Below are 15970 nucleotides of genomic sequence, written 5' to 3' on the forward strand. Positions count from 1 at the left end.
TCGGAGGAGAGATGAAACCAGTGTCCGGGGAGGTGTCCAGACCACTGGCATCCCCAGCTCATCTGCCCAGTCCTGAGATAAGTTGGCCTGCAGGGCCAGAGGGTCCTCAGACCCCTCCCAGTCGCCCCCGTCATCCGATTCCTGATAAACAGGGGGAATAATCGGAGCCGGACGGTAGATGAAATTGTCATCCATCGGCGTCGGCTGCGGTGCCGGATGGTGCCACACCGGCGCCGGGCCCGGACCGGGGCTGAACCGGGGAACGCCGTCCTCTGGAAACGGCGCCGGGGGTGGAACCGCTGTCGGTGCCGGTGGAGGAGGCGTCGTGAGGTCGACCGGCACCGACTGAGATCCAGGCCTGGATCCCACGGGGACCTGCGGCGTCGGGACCGAAGTCGATGACGGCGCCAGAGCCGCCAGCTCGCTAGGTCGCCCAGTCGAGCCCACGAGGCCCGAAGGCGCGCCGGCAGGCGTCGACGGCAGAGCCAGGCCCCTCATGGCCGAGAGGAAGGCACTGATCTCCGCCAGAGCCGCGTCAGTCCCAGGGACCGGTGGGTATGGGGGCGGATGCGGCTCCTGCGGCTCCGACGGAGCCGCGGGGGTGGTACCACCCGGACCCTCGACCGAGTCGCGCGACCGGCGAGGGGAGTCCGAAGAGCGATGTCGCCTCTTGGACTTCTTAGCATGCTTCGACTTACCCAAAGACTTCGACCCCGACGAGCGATGGTGGTGGCTGCGGCTCCGCGACCGGTCCTTCTACCTCCTCCTGGACCTGGACCGTGAACGGCGCGGAGCCGAGTGTCGGAGCTCGAGAAGCTTACAGGACCGCTCCCGCCTAGCCTTCGAGGTCAAGGCCTGGCAGTCGATGCACGACTCCGCATCGTGGTCGGCCCCCAGGCAGTAAAGGCACCGGCGGTGGTGGTCCGTCACCGACATCAGTCGATGACAGGAGTCACAGGCTTTAAACCCGGGCATCCTACCGGCACCAGTTCGAATCGAGTAGACAAAAGAGTCCAAAAAGTTTTAGTCATAAAGTGACTAAAGGGGTAAGCTCTTCCCGGATCGGCGCTGTCTAGCGCGGAAAAAAGAAGAACTGACGTCAGCGCGCGAGGGCGGCGTCTAAGTACTCCGACGACGTCATTCCGGCGCATGACGCCGACGGACGCGGAGCCGCAGACGACGCCTAGCGACGCGCAAGGGGTATTGCTGACGAAAAATCTTTCCGGATCCAGCCTGACGCCTGGGGATATTCTAAGGTAAGGAATCTAACTAACGTGTTTCTTTCAGATATCCCTATCACACCAAGAGATTGACAAAAAGTTGAAAAGAGGCCAGTCAAAAAATTACTGGAGGTAGCTCTTTCGGGATCTTCGGTGACTAGCATCGAAAAAAACAAAAAACTGACATCAGCGTGCTGGGGCGGTGCCCAAATATGCACCGCACATGTCACTTCTGGTGGGGACGCTGTGGTCAAGGCTAGGCGGAGCCGAACAGCACCACCTACCAGCACACAGGGGACTGCTCATGAAAAAATTTCAGATCCAGTCTGGTACCTGAGGATAATTATCGAATATGCACAGCATTGCCGTTCTGAAGGCCTCTGTAGCAAACTGCCACTTTTTACATTGTCACCGCCACTTTTTGCTCACTGGTACTAATGTTGATTGGTACTGCACTGAGTCCCTACTAACCAGGCCCCAGTGCCAGTGCTTTTTCTCTACAAACAAGACAAATGCTCAATTGTAACCCAATTGAGAGGACTTTAGCATCCTGATAAGTCCCTGGTAAATGGTACACATGGTACCCAGGGCATGTCCCTAAGGGCTGCAGAATATATTTTGCCACTCAAAGAGACACACACACAAACTGCATGCAGACTACCATTGAGTGATGCGTGAATGGTGCAAGCCATTCCGAAAACACATTCCTTACTCCCCGTGTACAATGCCCAAGTACGCTTCATGTACTATAAGTAAGTCACCACTACAACAAAGAGCCCGAAGGCAGGGTGCATTATATTACATGTGAGGGCACATCTGCTTGTGCAGATATGCCCCTATCATGTCTAGCTCCATTGCTAGACATTACAAGTGACCAGGAAGCCATTTTAAAAGGTATGTACTGGGCAATGGTCATTACGAATTACCCAGCTACATAATGGCTTCACTGAAAACACTGATGCAAGTATCGTATTTAAAATGATATGCACTCAGAGGGCACCTTAGAGGTGCCCCCTGTATCCCTACTAGTCACTCAGGGCCAGATGTAGGTAAAATCAGTTTTGCGAGTCCTTAATAGCGATTTTTAGCTAATCGCTATTAAGGATTCGTAAAATGTAATGTATGTAGGATTCGCAATAATAATTGTGATTCCTTAATATTACTATATTGCAAATTGCGATTCCCAATCATGGAATACCCTCCCATGCCTAGCGGCCCATAGAAATGAATGGGAATAGTGCATGCAATTTGCAAGTACCCAATAGGTACTTGCAAATTGAGTGCGCAATTTCAAGGGTGCAAGGGTTCCAAAGGACACCTTGTTGCACCCCTGAAATGTGCATGTTTGCACATTTGGTGCACATACATGCCCTAAGGGCATGTATGTGCGCCACATGGCACTTTGTAAAAAGCGAAAAAGTGCTTTTTTAAAGGAAATCACAAATTACCACCAACTTGAAGTTGGTGGTAATTTGCGATTCCTTAAGGCAATATTGCAATTTGCGATGCCTACTAGCGTAGCATTTAGGGAATCTCAAACTGTGATTCTCTAAATGATTGCGAGTAGGTATTTGCCTTCCTACATTGCACAAAGCTGAATTGCGATCGCAAAAGCTGAAATTCTGCGAATTTCAGCGTTTGCGATCGCAATTTGGCTTGCTACATCTGGCCCTGAGTGTGTTAGCTGACTTGTATCGTCCAGCCTGCCGCTACTGGCGAGTTTCTGATCCCCTGCAGGTGAGAGCCCACACTCTCAGTACCAGGAACAATGCCTAACCGAAAGAAGGTGATCACATCTCCCCCAGCAGGATTGCCAGTGAATTTAGCATATAAAGGCCAGTGGCATCAAAGCCTCTACCGCATTTGATATGCGACCGTGGCTTCCCCCAAAACCTGGGGAATGCCACCCCTTGCCCTGATGGCAAACTGGCACCAGAGTAGGCGGGAAATTAGATATTCAGGAGGTGTGCTTCCCTTACAGGCTAGTCACACCCCTAAGGTAGGCTACCTGAAGAGGACAGCCAGAGAAGGGTTTCACCATCTTGTTTTAATGAAAATAAAGAATTATGGATCAGGGTTATGCCCACTCCCCACAGGAAGCGGTCATCTAGGGCGTGTAATCACCCTTCAAAATAGCCCATTGGCTACTACTATTTACTCTCCTAAAAGCCCTGTGAGTATTTAGTGGGTCTCCCTGATACAAGAGAGACAGATTTGTCTACCTAGGTACAGAAGAAAGACAAAGAAGAGCTGTCACTATGAGACCTGAGGACCTACCCCGGACTTCGCACAAAACACTGCCTGGCTGCTGGTACCTTGACAACTGCGAAGACCAGACACGTCCAAAAGCTGTGCATTCCCTCCAATACTTGGAGGACCGTCCAGCACTTCGTCAAACATCTAGAATTTCCCTGTAGGTGAAGGAGCCACCTCCTTGCATGCGCAGGCACTGACTGCACTTGTCCGGTAAACCGTGTTATTGGCAATCGGGCCCACAGAGGGAGCAGCACATCAGGAAGAAGTCTTAGTGGCTCTAAGAGGTCAGCCCCTTCTTTTTGCCGAGTATCAAGACGGCAGACCCTCCAGAAGCCCCTTTGCACCAATACCCTGTGCACAAGAGAACCTACACCGGCCAAGGCTTGCTTGTGTCCAGTCCAGACACCACTGCAAGATAAGGAACATTAGGATCCACGACTAGAGTGGCCGTGCTGTCTTATTTTCCCCCCCTCTGCAAAACCAACCCACAACCGTGAGAGCCTCGACCTAGATAGGCCAGCAAGCCAAGACCATCTCCTTGGCATAGGAGTACCCCCCCCCCAACCCTTGCAGCCTCTTAGTTTCAGGTACTATTGACATTAATGGCACTACCACCCTGACCAACGCCTCTCCACCTGGACATCCCAGGACAGGTAAACCCAAACTGCTAAGGTTCTTTGGACCTCTGCCCCTAAGCACTATAAGTCCGAAAAGGCACCCCCAAACACCAACTGCAAGTATATGTGTGTCGAGTATGTTTTACCTCCCATAGAATAACATTAAAGCGTTCATGACTCAAACCTCAAAAAATGATATTTGAGCATTTTTACTGTTTTCTTGTAAAACTGTTAAGTCAGAAAGTACTTACCTGATTCTGAAGAGCTTGGTGTCTAAATTCATGTGAAAATTTGTGTTATTTTTATAGGCTAAAATTGCATCTTTACCAATCCACTTCTAAACAAATAAAAATTACAGAGACTCACATTACAACATAAGCAATCCAGAAAAACCTTTCCTGCTCCTTTGATTTGGTGCACGAGTACAAATCCCTAATAACCTCGACCCCTGATTAGTCGGAATCAAAACCTTTTGTTGTGCCCCCTAAGAATTCACAAAACCTTTGTCGTGAACAGAACCCCAAAGAAAGTGTGGGTTTGAAACGCGTAGACCGGGATCAATAGGGGATCCTAGTTCAACCAGTATAAATTCATTTGTCTAAAGAAACTATTGGGAGACCATATTAGATACCTCTGGACCCTTTATACCTTCTAGTACTAAGAGCACTGACTGTGAATGCAATACTCTGGTCTTGTAAAATCTTGGATTGCTGAAGATTCAATTTTAGCCTAGTTTATGAATAAAGTTTTGTTATCACAATGTATTTTTGATTTATCTTTTCATATTTCACACGTTTTTCAAATATTTTTCACTGTATATCCATCGAGATGAATGTGGAACGTCCTTTTATCGCACCAATTTGAAAGTTTAAAAAACGTTTGTGTTCAATCATTACTAAAACAAATTTGAGGTCATGGTTATTGAGTAAAATGTACCTCATGCATAAGTAAAGATGTGTTTAAATCTCACAACCACCTGATTTTGTTTTGTGTGTACATATAGAAGAGTCATTATACATAGCTCAAGTACATGAATTGACAAGTCACATAAGGGTTACAGATAAGGATACCAGTACAATTACAAGTAACATATTATAGTGGACATGTCTACGGGCTGGCTGAGAGAGATGAGGCTTTGGTCTCAGCAGTTTTAAGAAGATAAGAGAATAACAGAGCCCAGAAGTCCCTGGGGAAGGCAGTGTGATGCATTTCCTCGATATACTGTTCCACCATACCATGGCAGTAGGTTATGTTTTGTAGCCATTGGTGTGTCGTGGAGGAAGACTTCAGCATCCATACCATAGCTACAAGTCTCTTGACAATATCAGTGCAATAGATGTGAGGTGCTGTACTGTAGTCGGCAATATAGAGGTATCACAGGACCCTCTGTGGAGAGGGGTCAAGTTGGGCCACGAGCAGGTCACTGAGAATTTCAAACAAACCTTGCCAAAAGGGAAACATTTTCAGGCAGTTCCAAGCCATGCGCAGGAATGTTGTGTTAACGAAACCATGGCATTTGCAAGACCATTGATCCCAAACTGCAAAATGAGAGAACGGTTCAGGAGTGTAAAAACATTGATGCAAGTATTTAAATTGTATCCGTTTATGCTTGGAATGAAAAGGAGTCTTTTGACCTGTGTGCAACTGAAGCCCAGGACTTGTTGAGGATTGGATGCCCTAAGGAGTTCTCCCATTTACGTGTGGCCACTGGAAACTTGTCAACTGGAGAGGACAAGAAACCCTGTCATCTTAGGGAATGACATTTCCACTAGGACTGATATCTAAAAAAATATATTCATGGTCCAAAGACCAGGGAGAAGCTCCTGATGTGCATCTGAAGGCACTAAAACAAAGGACCTGTCAAAGTGCATGGATGGAGCTTATATGCATCTCCGCTCATCATAACTAGGGCAGCACAACAATGGCGCGGAGCTTCACAATACCATATACTGGTGTGCAGGAGTACTGCTTTAAAGTATCAGGATCCAATCTGACGCTTAGAGAATATTCACAAGGTGAGCAATCTGCAGTTACAAGTATCCGTCAGAAAGAGCTTGTCATGGCGAATGATGACTTTGAAGATCTCTTCATGAGGTTGACAGCATTCATGAAATCGAATACCTCATCCTGATGTTGAGGGCTTCACTATGAAGCAGTGAGACACACCATTAGGTTGAGGGTCACTCAATGTGCTAGCGGGTTCCTACATTATGTTGTGGGCCTCTCCATGTCATAGAGATCCTTCTCCATGATGCCAAGGGCCTTTTTAGGTCTCGCCTGACCCAGCTCATGCGCTGGTCTGGCGAGACTTATTGAGAGGGCTCCAAAAAGTGCTACCAGGCCAGCCTAGAGCTACAGTGCATATGCGCGGGCGCGCGCGCCATGCTTTACTGCGATTACTTTTTTTTTGCATATTTATATAGCGCAAACTCGACCCGAAGGTATTGGAGCGCTTTACATAGCACCGTATTTACATTACACATTCAGGCACGGGGAGATTAAGTGATTTGCCCAGAATCACAGGATGTGGACGCGACCTCGAGGCTCGAACCCTGGTTTCCTGCACCAGGGGCGGCAGTGCAGCCGACGGACCACATCCTCTTTCACTCTGGCGGCCGCACGGCCGCTTTGATGTTTGATCGTGATCGTGATCACTTTCACTTTCGCGGCCGCTTGGCATAGCCAATAGGTCTCGCTTTTGGGACCTTATAAGTATTTAGTTATGCAACTGTTGCATAGCTAAACACTTATAAGGTCCCAAAGGCGAGACCTATTGGCTATGCCAATGCTTGTTATGACTTAAAAGTGCTGCCCATAACGTCAGGGGCATCTCTTTGACATTAAGGGTGCTTAGCGAAATGTGGCAAGACACTTCAGAAGAACCTTTTCTGAGGTGGAAGTGGAAGGGTTAGAGAAGATTAGTTAGGAACATGTATCGTCCATGGCACCTCACTATCCTGACACTTATGCTGGGTGAAGAACCAGGCATCTTTACAAAACAAGCATTTGCAATGCAATAGGTCTCGCATTATAAAAGTGTGAGCAGTTGGCATTGCTAATAATAATGCAACATTAGCTATTGGCATTGTAAATGATAATGACATTTATTCATGTGTTTGTTTTATAAAATAGATAAAAATGCATTGTCATGAACAATGCTAATAGCTTAAACTTTTGCAAATGCAAGACCTATTGCACTTGTTTCAGTACTGAAGGTTTTTTTAAAGTTTTAGTCACTACTCAAATTGAAATCCAGTTTATCAGCGTTGCCAGTGCTCCTTTATGTTTAATGCCATAAATGAAACACAGTGTTCTAAGCAGATTGCTAAATAGCATCTCCAGCCCCGATCACAATGTCTCACTTCATGCTGGACAGTGGGCACCCTGTTTACATGCAGCGCCAAGTCGGGGTGAACTAATGCACAGGCTGAAGTCTGTCAGCCTCGGAGGCTCAAAGCATTCCTTGCAACAGTCCGCTGTGTCAAGGTATTGCCATGTGTACAGCACACACTCTGCAACAGCAAGTGGTTTCAAAGTTGAGGGTGACTTCCTAAACTTTCCCGAGGTGTTCATCGTGTTTGGTGACAGCCTATTTATGCTGACAGCCCAAAAAACTGTTTGTGGTTGTGTGTTGTGTGTGTGTGTGGTTGTGTGTGGTTTTGTGCATGTGTGGTTGTGTGTGTGGTTGTGGTTGTGTGTGGTTGTTTGTGTGGCTGTTTGTGTGGTTATGTGGTTGTGTGTGTATGGTTGTGTGTGTGTGTGTGGTTGTGTGTGGTTGTGTGTGTGTGGTTGTGTGTGATTGTGAGTGAGTGTGTGTGTGGTTGTGTGCGTGTGTGATTGTGTGTGGCTGTGGTTGTGTGTGGTTGTGTGTGTGGTTGTGTGTGTGGTTGTGTGTGTTTGGTTGTGTGTGTGTGGTTGTGTGTGAGTGTGGTTGTGTGTGGTTTGGTGTGGTTGGGTGTGATTGGGGGTGTGGTTGTGGTTGTGTTGTTGTGGTTGTGTGTGTGTGATTGGTTGTGTATGGTTGTGTGTGTGTGGTTGTGTGGTTGTGTGTGTGGTTGTGTGTGGTTGTGTGGTTGGTTGTGTGTGTGGTTGTGTGGTTGGTTGTGGTTGGTTGTGTGTGTGGTTGTGTGTGTGGTTGTGTGTGTGGTTGTGTGTGTGGTTGTGTATGTGTGGTTGTGTGAGTGTGTGTGGTTGAGTGTGTGTGTTTGTGTGTGTGGTTGTGTGTGTGGTTGTATGTATGGTTGTGTGCATGGTTGTGTGTGTGGTTGTGTGCTTGGTTGTGTGTGTGTTGTTGTGTGTTAGTTTGTGTGTTGTGTGGTTGTTTGTGTGATTGTGTGTGTGTTGTTGTGTGGTTGTTTGTGTGTGGTTGTGTGTGTGTGGTTGTGTGTGTGGTTGTGTGTGTGTTTGAGGTTGCGTTTAAGATTGTGTGTGTGGTTGTGTGTGTGTGTGTGGTTGTGTGTGTGTTTGGTTGTGTGTGTGATTGTGGTTGTGTGTGTGTGTGGTTGGGTGTGTGTGTGTGGTTGGGTGTGTGTGTGGTTGTGTGTGGTTGTGTGTGTGGTTGTGTGTGTGGTTGTATGTGTGGTTGTGTGTGTGTGGTTGGTTGTGGTTGGTTGTGGTTGCTTGTGTGTCTTGACCTTATTCTGGAGGACCATACTATGGTTAAGTGTTTCGTGGCAGCTAAAGATCTGGTAACTTACACAAACATTATGGGATGTAATACTTAACAAATTGCACTATTTTTACCAGACCTCTGCAGAATGGAAAGTAAATAGGACTGGGAACTTGGTGTGGTGAGATGATAGCACCAGCCAAAAGGGCATAATTAGAAATGATGCCTATTTGACTTGTCACTTATGCAGATTTTTGGGACTGGTGATATTTCAAGAGTATTTAAAGTGCCACATGATCTTTTTCCATAGTTAATAGCAAAAATGATCAATAGGTGAGGTGTCACAGTAGATTTTAACCGCAGATGCATCCCAAATGGTGACATGCATGTTTAGCCTAGATGTACCTAAAAGACAAGCCAAGTGGATGTGTGTATGAGCTAGTTGCCACAATATGCTATGCTTTCTATACGGATTTAAAGTGTGCCAGTGTATGAATGACTTGCAGAAGTATATTAAGTATGCAGGAGTAGGATTCAGTGCGGGGTGCAGTGAGTGTGTGTGTGTCAGTGTGCTATGGACAGTGCTTCAGATGTGTCAGTCTGATGGTTCAAGAGAACGAACAGTGGGGCTCTTGGTGTGTTGGTTTCACAACGGTAGTTTCTTAGAAATCTGATTTGGGTGCTACACAAATGTGTATCTGTTTATTTTGTTAATAAATAACAGAAATTAGTGCTACTGCGGAGCACTAATTTGTAGAGCTTCCTTGCGGCCATTTTAGACATCTTAACACATGGATACATTTTCAAAAGTAACGGGGAGAGCACGCATATAATGTGCTTATCCACAAGCAGTGAAGGCTACAGAATTCGCACAGGCCTCCTTTATTGCCATAATCACTCTTCCTTATCAGCCCTATCAGTGCCCACATGCAACAGTCAGACGTTTAGGCTCATGTTTCAGGGAAATTCTTGCAGCTGAAAACAGAGTACACATCTAGCATTTGATTGAAATGGCTCCCGTGAAACATCCATGGAGAGGGCTACAACAATAAAACCTGTTAGAGAGCTTTATCTAATGACCAGACTGGACTTGCATTTATTTTATTTTCAGCTATGAGGCATGTCTGTGGCCTGTTATCTTGGTGCCAAGTCTGATTCCGGGGCGAAGTGCACGCAATTTCTGTGGAAAAACGGCGCCCCCTTTAAATCGGCTTCTCTGTGCTGTGGACTGAGGGAAGAGTTGGATGTGCTGAGCTGGGAGTGAGCAGAGAGTGTTTCCAAGGGTCAGTGATCGGGACTGGCCAGAAACAGAACCGTTCTTGTAATTTGAAGTGCGCCCGAGTTTTTATTTATAAAGCTTTATATAGCGCTGGCGAGACCCGTGGGTATCAGAGCGCTTTGCAAACAAATAAAAGAGGGTGCAAAATGAAAGCACAAGGACAGACGAAAACTCAAGCATTCTTACACTTTAAATGTACTCGTGCTGCCTTTCACCATCACATTTCCCTAACTACGAAAGAGAAGAAAACAAAACAAGTGTATAACAAGCAATGGCCGAATGTGAAAGTAATTAGGCCTAATAAATAATTTGACTCAGGTACGGACACTGCATTAAAACATGTTGAAGAAACGTCCATTATAGCACCTTAACTAGCTCAGAACCAAACATTCTTAAGTCACACGCCCTGCATTCTTTCCATTAGGAAAAGCCCTCTCCCCGGTCTCCCCCTGAAAGAAGGAAAACACGCAGGAAGATCGGCAAGAAAGTGAAACGAAAAGCATCAGATAGATCATCTTCCTCAACTCACAAACCAACAAATAAATAAGCTGCGAGGGGTTAGGGACGGAAAGCGATGCTATTCTGAAATGTCCAGGCTGCAGGAAAGCAAGGCTTCACTTGCAAAATAAAACAAGAAGACAAAGAAATAGAACAAGCTTTCGCCACTTTCCTCGGCCACGAAAGTGAAAGTGATCGCGATCGCGTGCTGCCGAGGAAAGACACATGGCGCTGCGCGCGTGCACGTTCACGTGCACTGAGGCTTTAGGCCACGGCAGCACTTTGAAAATACCAACTATAAAATGTCTCTCCGAGCCAGCGCAAGCGCTGGGGCTCAGCGAGACCTAAACACAGTCGCCACTCAGATTTTCTGCAAAAAGGCAGTGCCCACCGTTTGAAAAAAACGGAGATAAAACACAGCTTAAAACTAGAATTACCTGACAGAGAAAAAAGTTTCGAAAACCTCTAAAGGCTAAAAGATTTGGAGAGAAGCATAAAATGTACCACTCAGAAGCATTCTGTTTGATAAAAATAGATGAAAGGGAACAGCCCTGTGCTTTGATGTCCTTATTACAGCTCCGGAAAGATAATCGAGTGACCTTTTGTTTTTGTGGTGCATGCTGGAATTGCGGTTATCCAATGGCAGTCTTAAAGCGACAGCACAGCAATTTCTCTATGCTAGTCTGCAGTTATTTTCATTTGCCTCACTTTTTGAAAGAGGAAAAAGAAGAAATGTTCCATATCAGCATAGTTGGTAGAAATATTCTGAACCAACTGAGGAATTTATATTGAGTTTTTGACATTTTGCTAATTAATTAAAAATATGTAAATATGTAAAGCGAAGGTTCCCCAGTCATAGGGACCTCATTTAAAAAATATATTTGTTCATGAAAAGTGTTTCGGGATACCGTGTATGGGCAGGACAAGTCACAGTTTATGAATATTAATGAAGATCTATTGACAGATAATCGAGATAATATGCAATTGTTTATGATCCATTCCGTAGTCGGGCTGTGGAACAAGAGAAGCATCAATAGAAGACTTTCTGGTGTAACAGCTCAGCAGGAAGATGGCTCTGGCATACAGTGAACAGAAAAGAGACAAATGATACAGATCTGAATTCGAATTGGCACTGGACTGTCATAAAGAGTGGGAGGAACCATGTCCAGATTTACAAGTAAAGATCCATTGCTCGTTAAGAATGGTTACACAGTTGGACCTCTCTCTGATCCAGAAAGTCAAGGACGAGGAGACAACCAGAAACAGAAGCCCGGGGCTTCACACAGCCATTCCAGAATGCATTTGGAGATTGGTAAAGTAGCTAAACAGATGAGCAGACCTACGGTGCATAGATCAGTTTCCCAATCGACATACGGACATTAGCAGAGAATACAAGTTGGGTTTGGGAAAATGAGCTATACATTGCAAATGGCTGTTTTAGTATGATAATCTACCCGGATCATTTCCCAACCTGACCCGGGCGAGCAACTGCTGTTAAAGAACACGTGGGTTGAAAAATAAAAAGAGGTTTTCAGTTTGGAGGGCTGCAGCTCAGAATGGTAGGGCAGGGGCTCAGAAGGGGAAGGAAGGGCAGGGGAGAGCTACCACACAAGATGAACAGAAAGCTGAAGAGACGGAATGGTGGAACACAGTTGTGTTCCGAGAAAAGAGCACAACACACAGGAGAGGTTGAAGGGACTTGCAGAAGGTTGAATTAAGCATATGACTTGAATACTTACATAACACCTTGAGGTGCTAAAGGTATGCTCTTGCTTACTAGTTTAATTGAGGAGGCTGATTGTTAGTCGTACTAAATGTTTTCATATTTATTTTTATTAGTTGCATTTCTTTTCTTTCACCTTTGTATACACCACATCCACTCAATAAGGTGGGGGTGGGGGGCGGGGCGGGGGGGGGGGTAGGAGAGAAAGTGGGAAATAATGGAGGTTTACAGAGAAATGCAATCCCAGATAGATTAGAGAAACATATCTAATGGAAGTTTGAAAAACACTTTTGATGCAGCTTAACAACCAACCACTATCCGTGTACACTGCATTATCCAAACCTTGTTTTTTAAAATACCTGCTGAAGGAGTTGTGAGCTGCATCACTGTGGACTTATTCTCCCGCCTTTCTGGAGTAAGTGCCCAAGGTGTCCGATGGGGCCGGGCCTCCACTTTCACGTTGTACTGCGTGCTGGGCCTCAAGTTCCTTAAGACATACCAGTAGGTTCCTGCTTTTGTCAGGCCACACTCTTCCTCATTGAGGTACACAGCATGTGTGTAATTGCTATTGCAAGGTTGCCAGGTGATCTCAGCAGACGTGGCTGTAAGGCTTCGAACTCTCAAATGAGCAGGTGCAATGGAATAGCCACTTCCCACTAGAAGTGTACAGCGCAATCTATCGGAGTTGCCATTCTCCGTCACACTCTGAACAGATACACGATACGCCCTTGTTTTTAGATCAAGCTTTTCCAGCAAGGCTTTGGTTGGTGATCCACATCGTACATTTTGGCGCAATTCTGTATCCAAGTAAATATTATAACTTTGAATACTCCCACAACCAGCGGGAACCAGGGGCGGATCCCAGCCCACCACAATGCTCCTTGCCAATTGCTTGATGAGTGTGAGCTTTCTAGGGTAAGGCACGGCTGAAACATCAGTTTGCTCATCACTGCTTCTGGGCAAGCCATTCAAAAGTGGGCTTAAGCTTCCTTCTTCTTCCTCAGGGAGATCGCTCCTTTCCACACTGCAACTACTAATAAAGCTGGTGTCCTGAAAGGAGCTGTGAGACAATTCACCGACTTCAGGAGGCTGGGCAGTCATCAGGTCATCATCGGAAACACGTTCCACGAAATTTGAAGGGACCAGGCCACGTCTGCCATCCATAAGCTCTCCTATGGATACAAAGGTAAAAACAATTAGTCCTCAAACCTAATCCAGGAAATAACCAACTAAACTTGTTTAATCGTCAGATGATGAAGTATAACCGTAAAAAACATTCAACTACATGCCACATGCGTATCCAATAATTGATCTTCGCACAGATTATTAACTTTATAGATATCATTGACGGCCCCATAAAAAGACATATAAGGCAACTAACGATTAGATGTAACATTATACTAGAAGGTAACTTACCTATACAGCAGAACTCCAGAAACACTGAATTAGCAAAAAATGTTATGTATGTATGTAACCTGCACCCTGCCCTAACAGTGGATGAAACAAGATGCAGCAACACATTTTTATTGTTGCAAGATGCAATGGCATCATTATATATTTTGAATGGGGGGTCCTGGATAACATCGAAGAAAAGAAGCCATCTGAAAAAGTGGAACTTCCAATTTTCCAACCAAAACATTTGCAAGTTACTTACCTTCGGTAACGCCTTATCTGGTATAGACATGATCTAGCCACACATTTCTTAGCCTTGAATTTCCCAGGCATCAGATGGATCCAGAATATTTTTCTTCGAGCCATACCCCTGCGCACCGGTAGGTGGCATTGGTTGGCTCCACATGACATCGTATGCGCAGTAGTGGCGTCTACGTCACCTATATAGGCACCACCTCGGCGTGCTGAACTCAGTACTTTTCATGACTTTCCATGCCAGGAGCGCGGACCCATGAAGTGCACTGACACTGCTGTGTTTCTTAGCAACTAGGGCCCTGAAACGGATCAGCCCAGACCCTTGTAATCTGTCCTCAGAGTGAGGACGATCAGTGGGTCAGTAAGGAATCTGCGGCTAGATCAGGCCTCTACCAGATAAGGCGTTACCGAAGGTAAGTCATTTGTCCATCTGATAGAGACATCTAGCCGCTGATTCATTACCTCTGAATAGATACCCAAGCAATACCATCCCTGGAGGAGGGACTGCCAAGAAATCCTGCAGAAAAGGGTGGTCAAAAATGCCGTCCCAGCGGACTGGATAGTCCAGGCAGTAGTGCTTGGTAACTGTGTGCAGTGATGCCCACGTTGCTGCCTGACAAATATCGAGGACTGGAACTCCATGTTGCAACGAGGTGGTAGCAGCCTAGCTCTGGTGGAGTGAGACATTAGGCCTTCAGGATTCTGCTTTTTGGCCAGAGGGTACCAATTTTGATGCAGAGTGTAGGAGGCTGACTCGCTATATAGTGTTCACCTATGGAGAGGCACTGTGCACGGAGTCCAGTTGACCCTTAGTGATAGTGTTTAGGTCCCTCAAAACCAGTGCTCTCAAGAGGTAGCTGTGGACAGCAGCTAAGGCTTATTCAGGAGGGGTGTAATGCAAGTGCATTTACCACTATAGTCAGTCAGTAAGCTTTTTACACAATAAAGAACCACACCAGGTGAGTATAAAAATACATTCTATTTATTAGCACACATTAGACACTAACTTGGTATATCTCCTACCCGGAGATTTCAACTACTCACAAGAAATACTTCAGAAATAGGTAAGTAGCATAGCAAAACACATAGGGTCCAACCGGTGGTGCCAAACCATTTAGTAAAATAGCGAAATGTGAGGTAGGTACCAAAACAGGACCACTACCCAAGGATGGAGGACCCCAGAGGAAAACACAGAACCACCCAAGGTGAGTAGCCAGGGACGTCAAGGTGCCCGGGTGCAGAGTGGTTACACCAGGTCAAACATCAATTGGATAACACAGGGTAAGTTGCTGTTGGACTTTTACAGTTCTGGGACCCTTCCCAAAGGACCCCGAAGGAACCACTTGAATCAAGGAAGGTTGGCGAGACACCCCACCCGTGGATACCATAGGAATCAGGATATCTACACCAGGGAGCCCAGGTGCATTGAGAAGAAGTGGTGTCAGAACCGCCCATAAACACAAATGGAGATTTGTGGAAGTTCAGCAGCTACAGAGTCTCGTGAACCAGGCCACTGGAACTGAGGACGTGGAATCAATGAGAAGAAGAACGTGAAAGCAGAGGGGATAGAGTCCAAACCACCTGGAGGTGACTAGGAGGCACAGGGGCACAATACCAGCCCTCGTAGGAGGTTCTTGCTGTAGCACAGTAAGGTTGAAGCAGCAGCTATGGAAACCAGGCAATGACACAGGAGCACAGGAAACTATAAAGAGCTCTCTCACGTCGGTCGACGAGTGAAGGAAGGTCAGTGGCAGGCAGTACCAACAACAGGACTTGGCAAGCGCAAATAACAGTTCTCAGGAGAAGATGCTGTGTTGCAGACCAGAAAGGTCGTTGGGACGAACCCAGTAAGGATAAGTCAGAGCTGGCCCACAGCATGCAAGAGAGCCCGAAGGAATCGATGGAGCCCCATGGAGGACCCTCTGGCAGGAGGCACAGGAAATCGCAGGGAAGCCTCAACAACACACACAAAAGATGAAGGCCCGCGATGCAGAGGATGCAGACAGGACGTCGTTGTTGGAGCTGTGCAACGCTGGAAGCTGGAGCTTCTTGGAACTTTAAGATCTTCAGTGAAGACAGCCAATAAGCCATTTTAACGGCTGTCACGGAGCATGGTGCACA

At 46.4% G+C, this 15970-nt stretch overlaps 1 protein-coding gene across 4 annotated transcripts in view; it reads right to left on the minus strand.

Annotated features, from left to right (window-relative positions):
- TSPOAP1 (TSPO associated protein 1) overlaps positions 1 to 15970 on the minus strand; it is a 3327443-nt gene that overhangs the window by 1459891 nt on the left and 1851582 nt on the right. For all 4 annotated transcript variants that reach the window (XM_085649739.1, XM_085649737.1, XM_085649736.1 and 1 more), the window contains one exon: positions 12562 to 13374. In XM_085649739.1, the coding sequence (XP_085505865.1) occupies positions 12562 to 13374 (813 nt within the window). The remainder of the gene's footprint in view (positions 1 to 12561; positions 13375 to 15970) is intronic.

The sequence above is a fragment of the Triturus cristatus genome, chromosome 3_2 (assembly GCF_964204655.1).
Source record: "Triturus cristatus chromosome 3_2, aTriCri1.1, whole genome shotgun sequence".
NCBI lineage: Eukaryota > Metazoa > Chordata > Amphibia > Caudata > Salamandridae > Triturus > Triturus cristatus.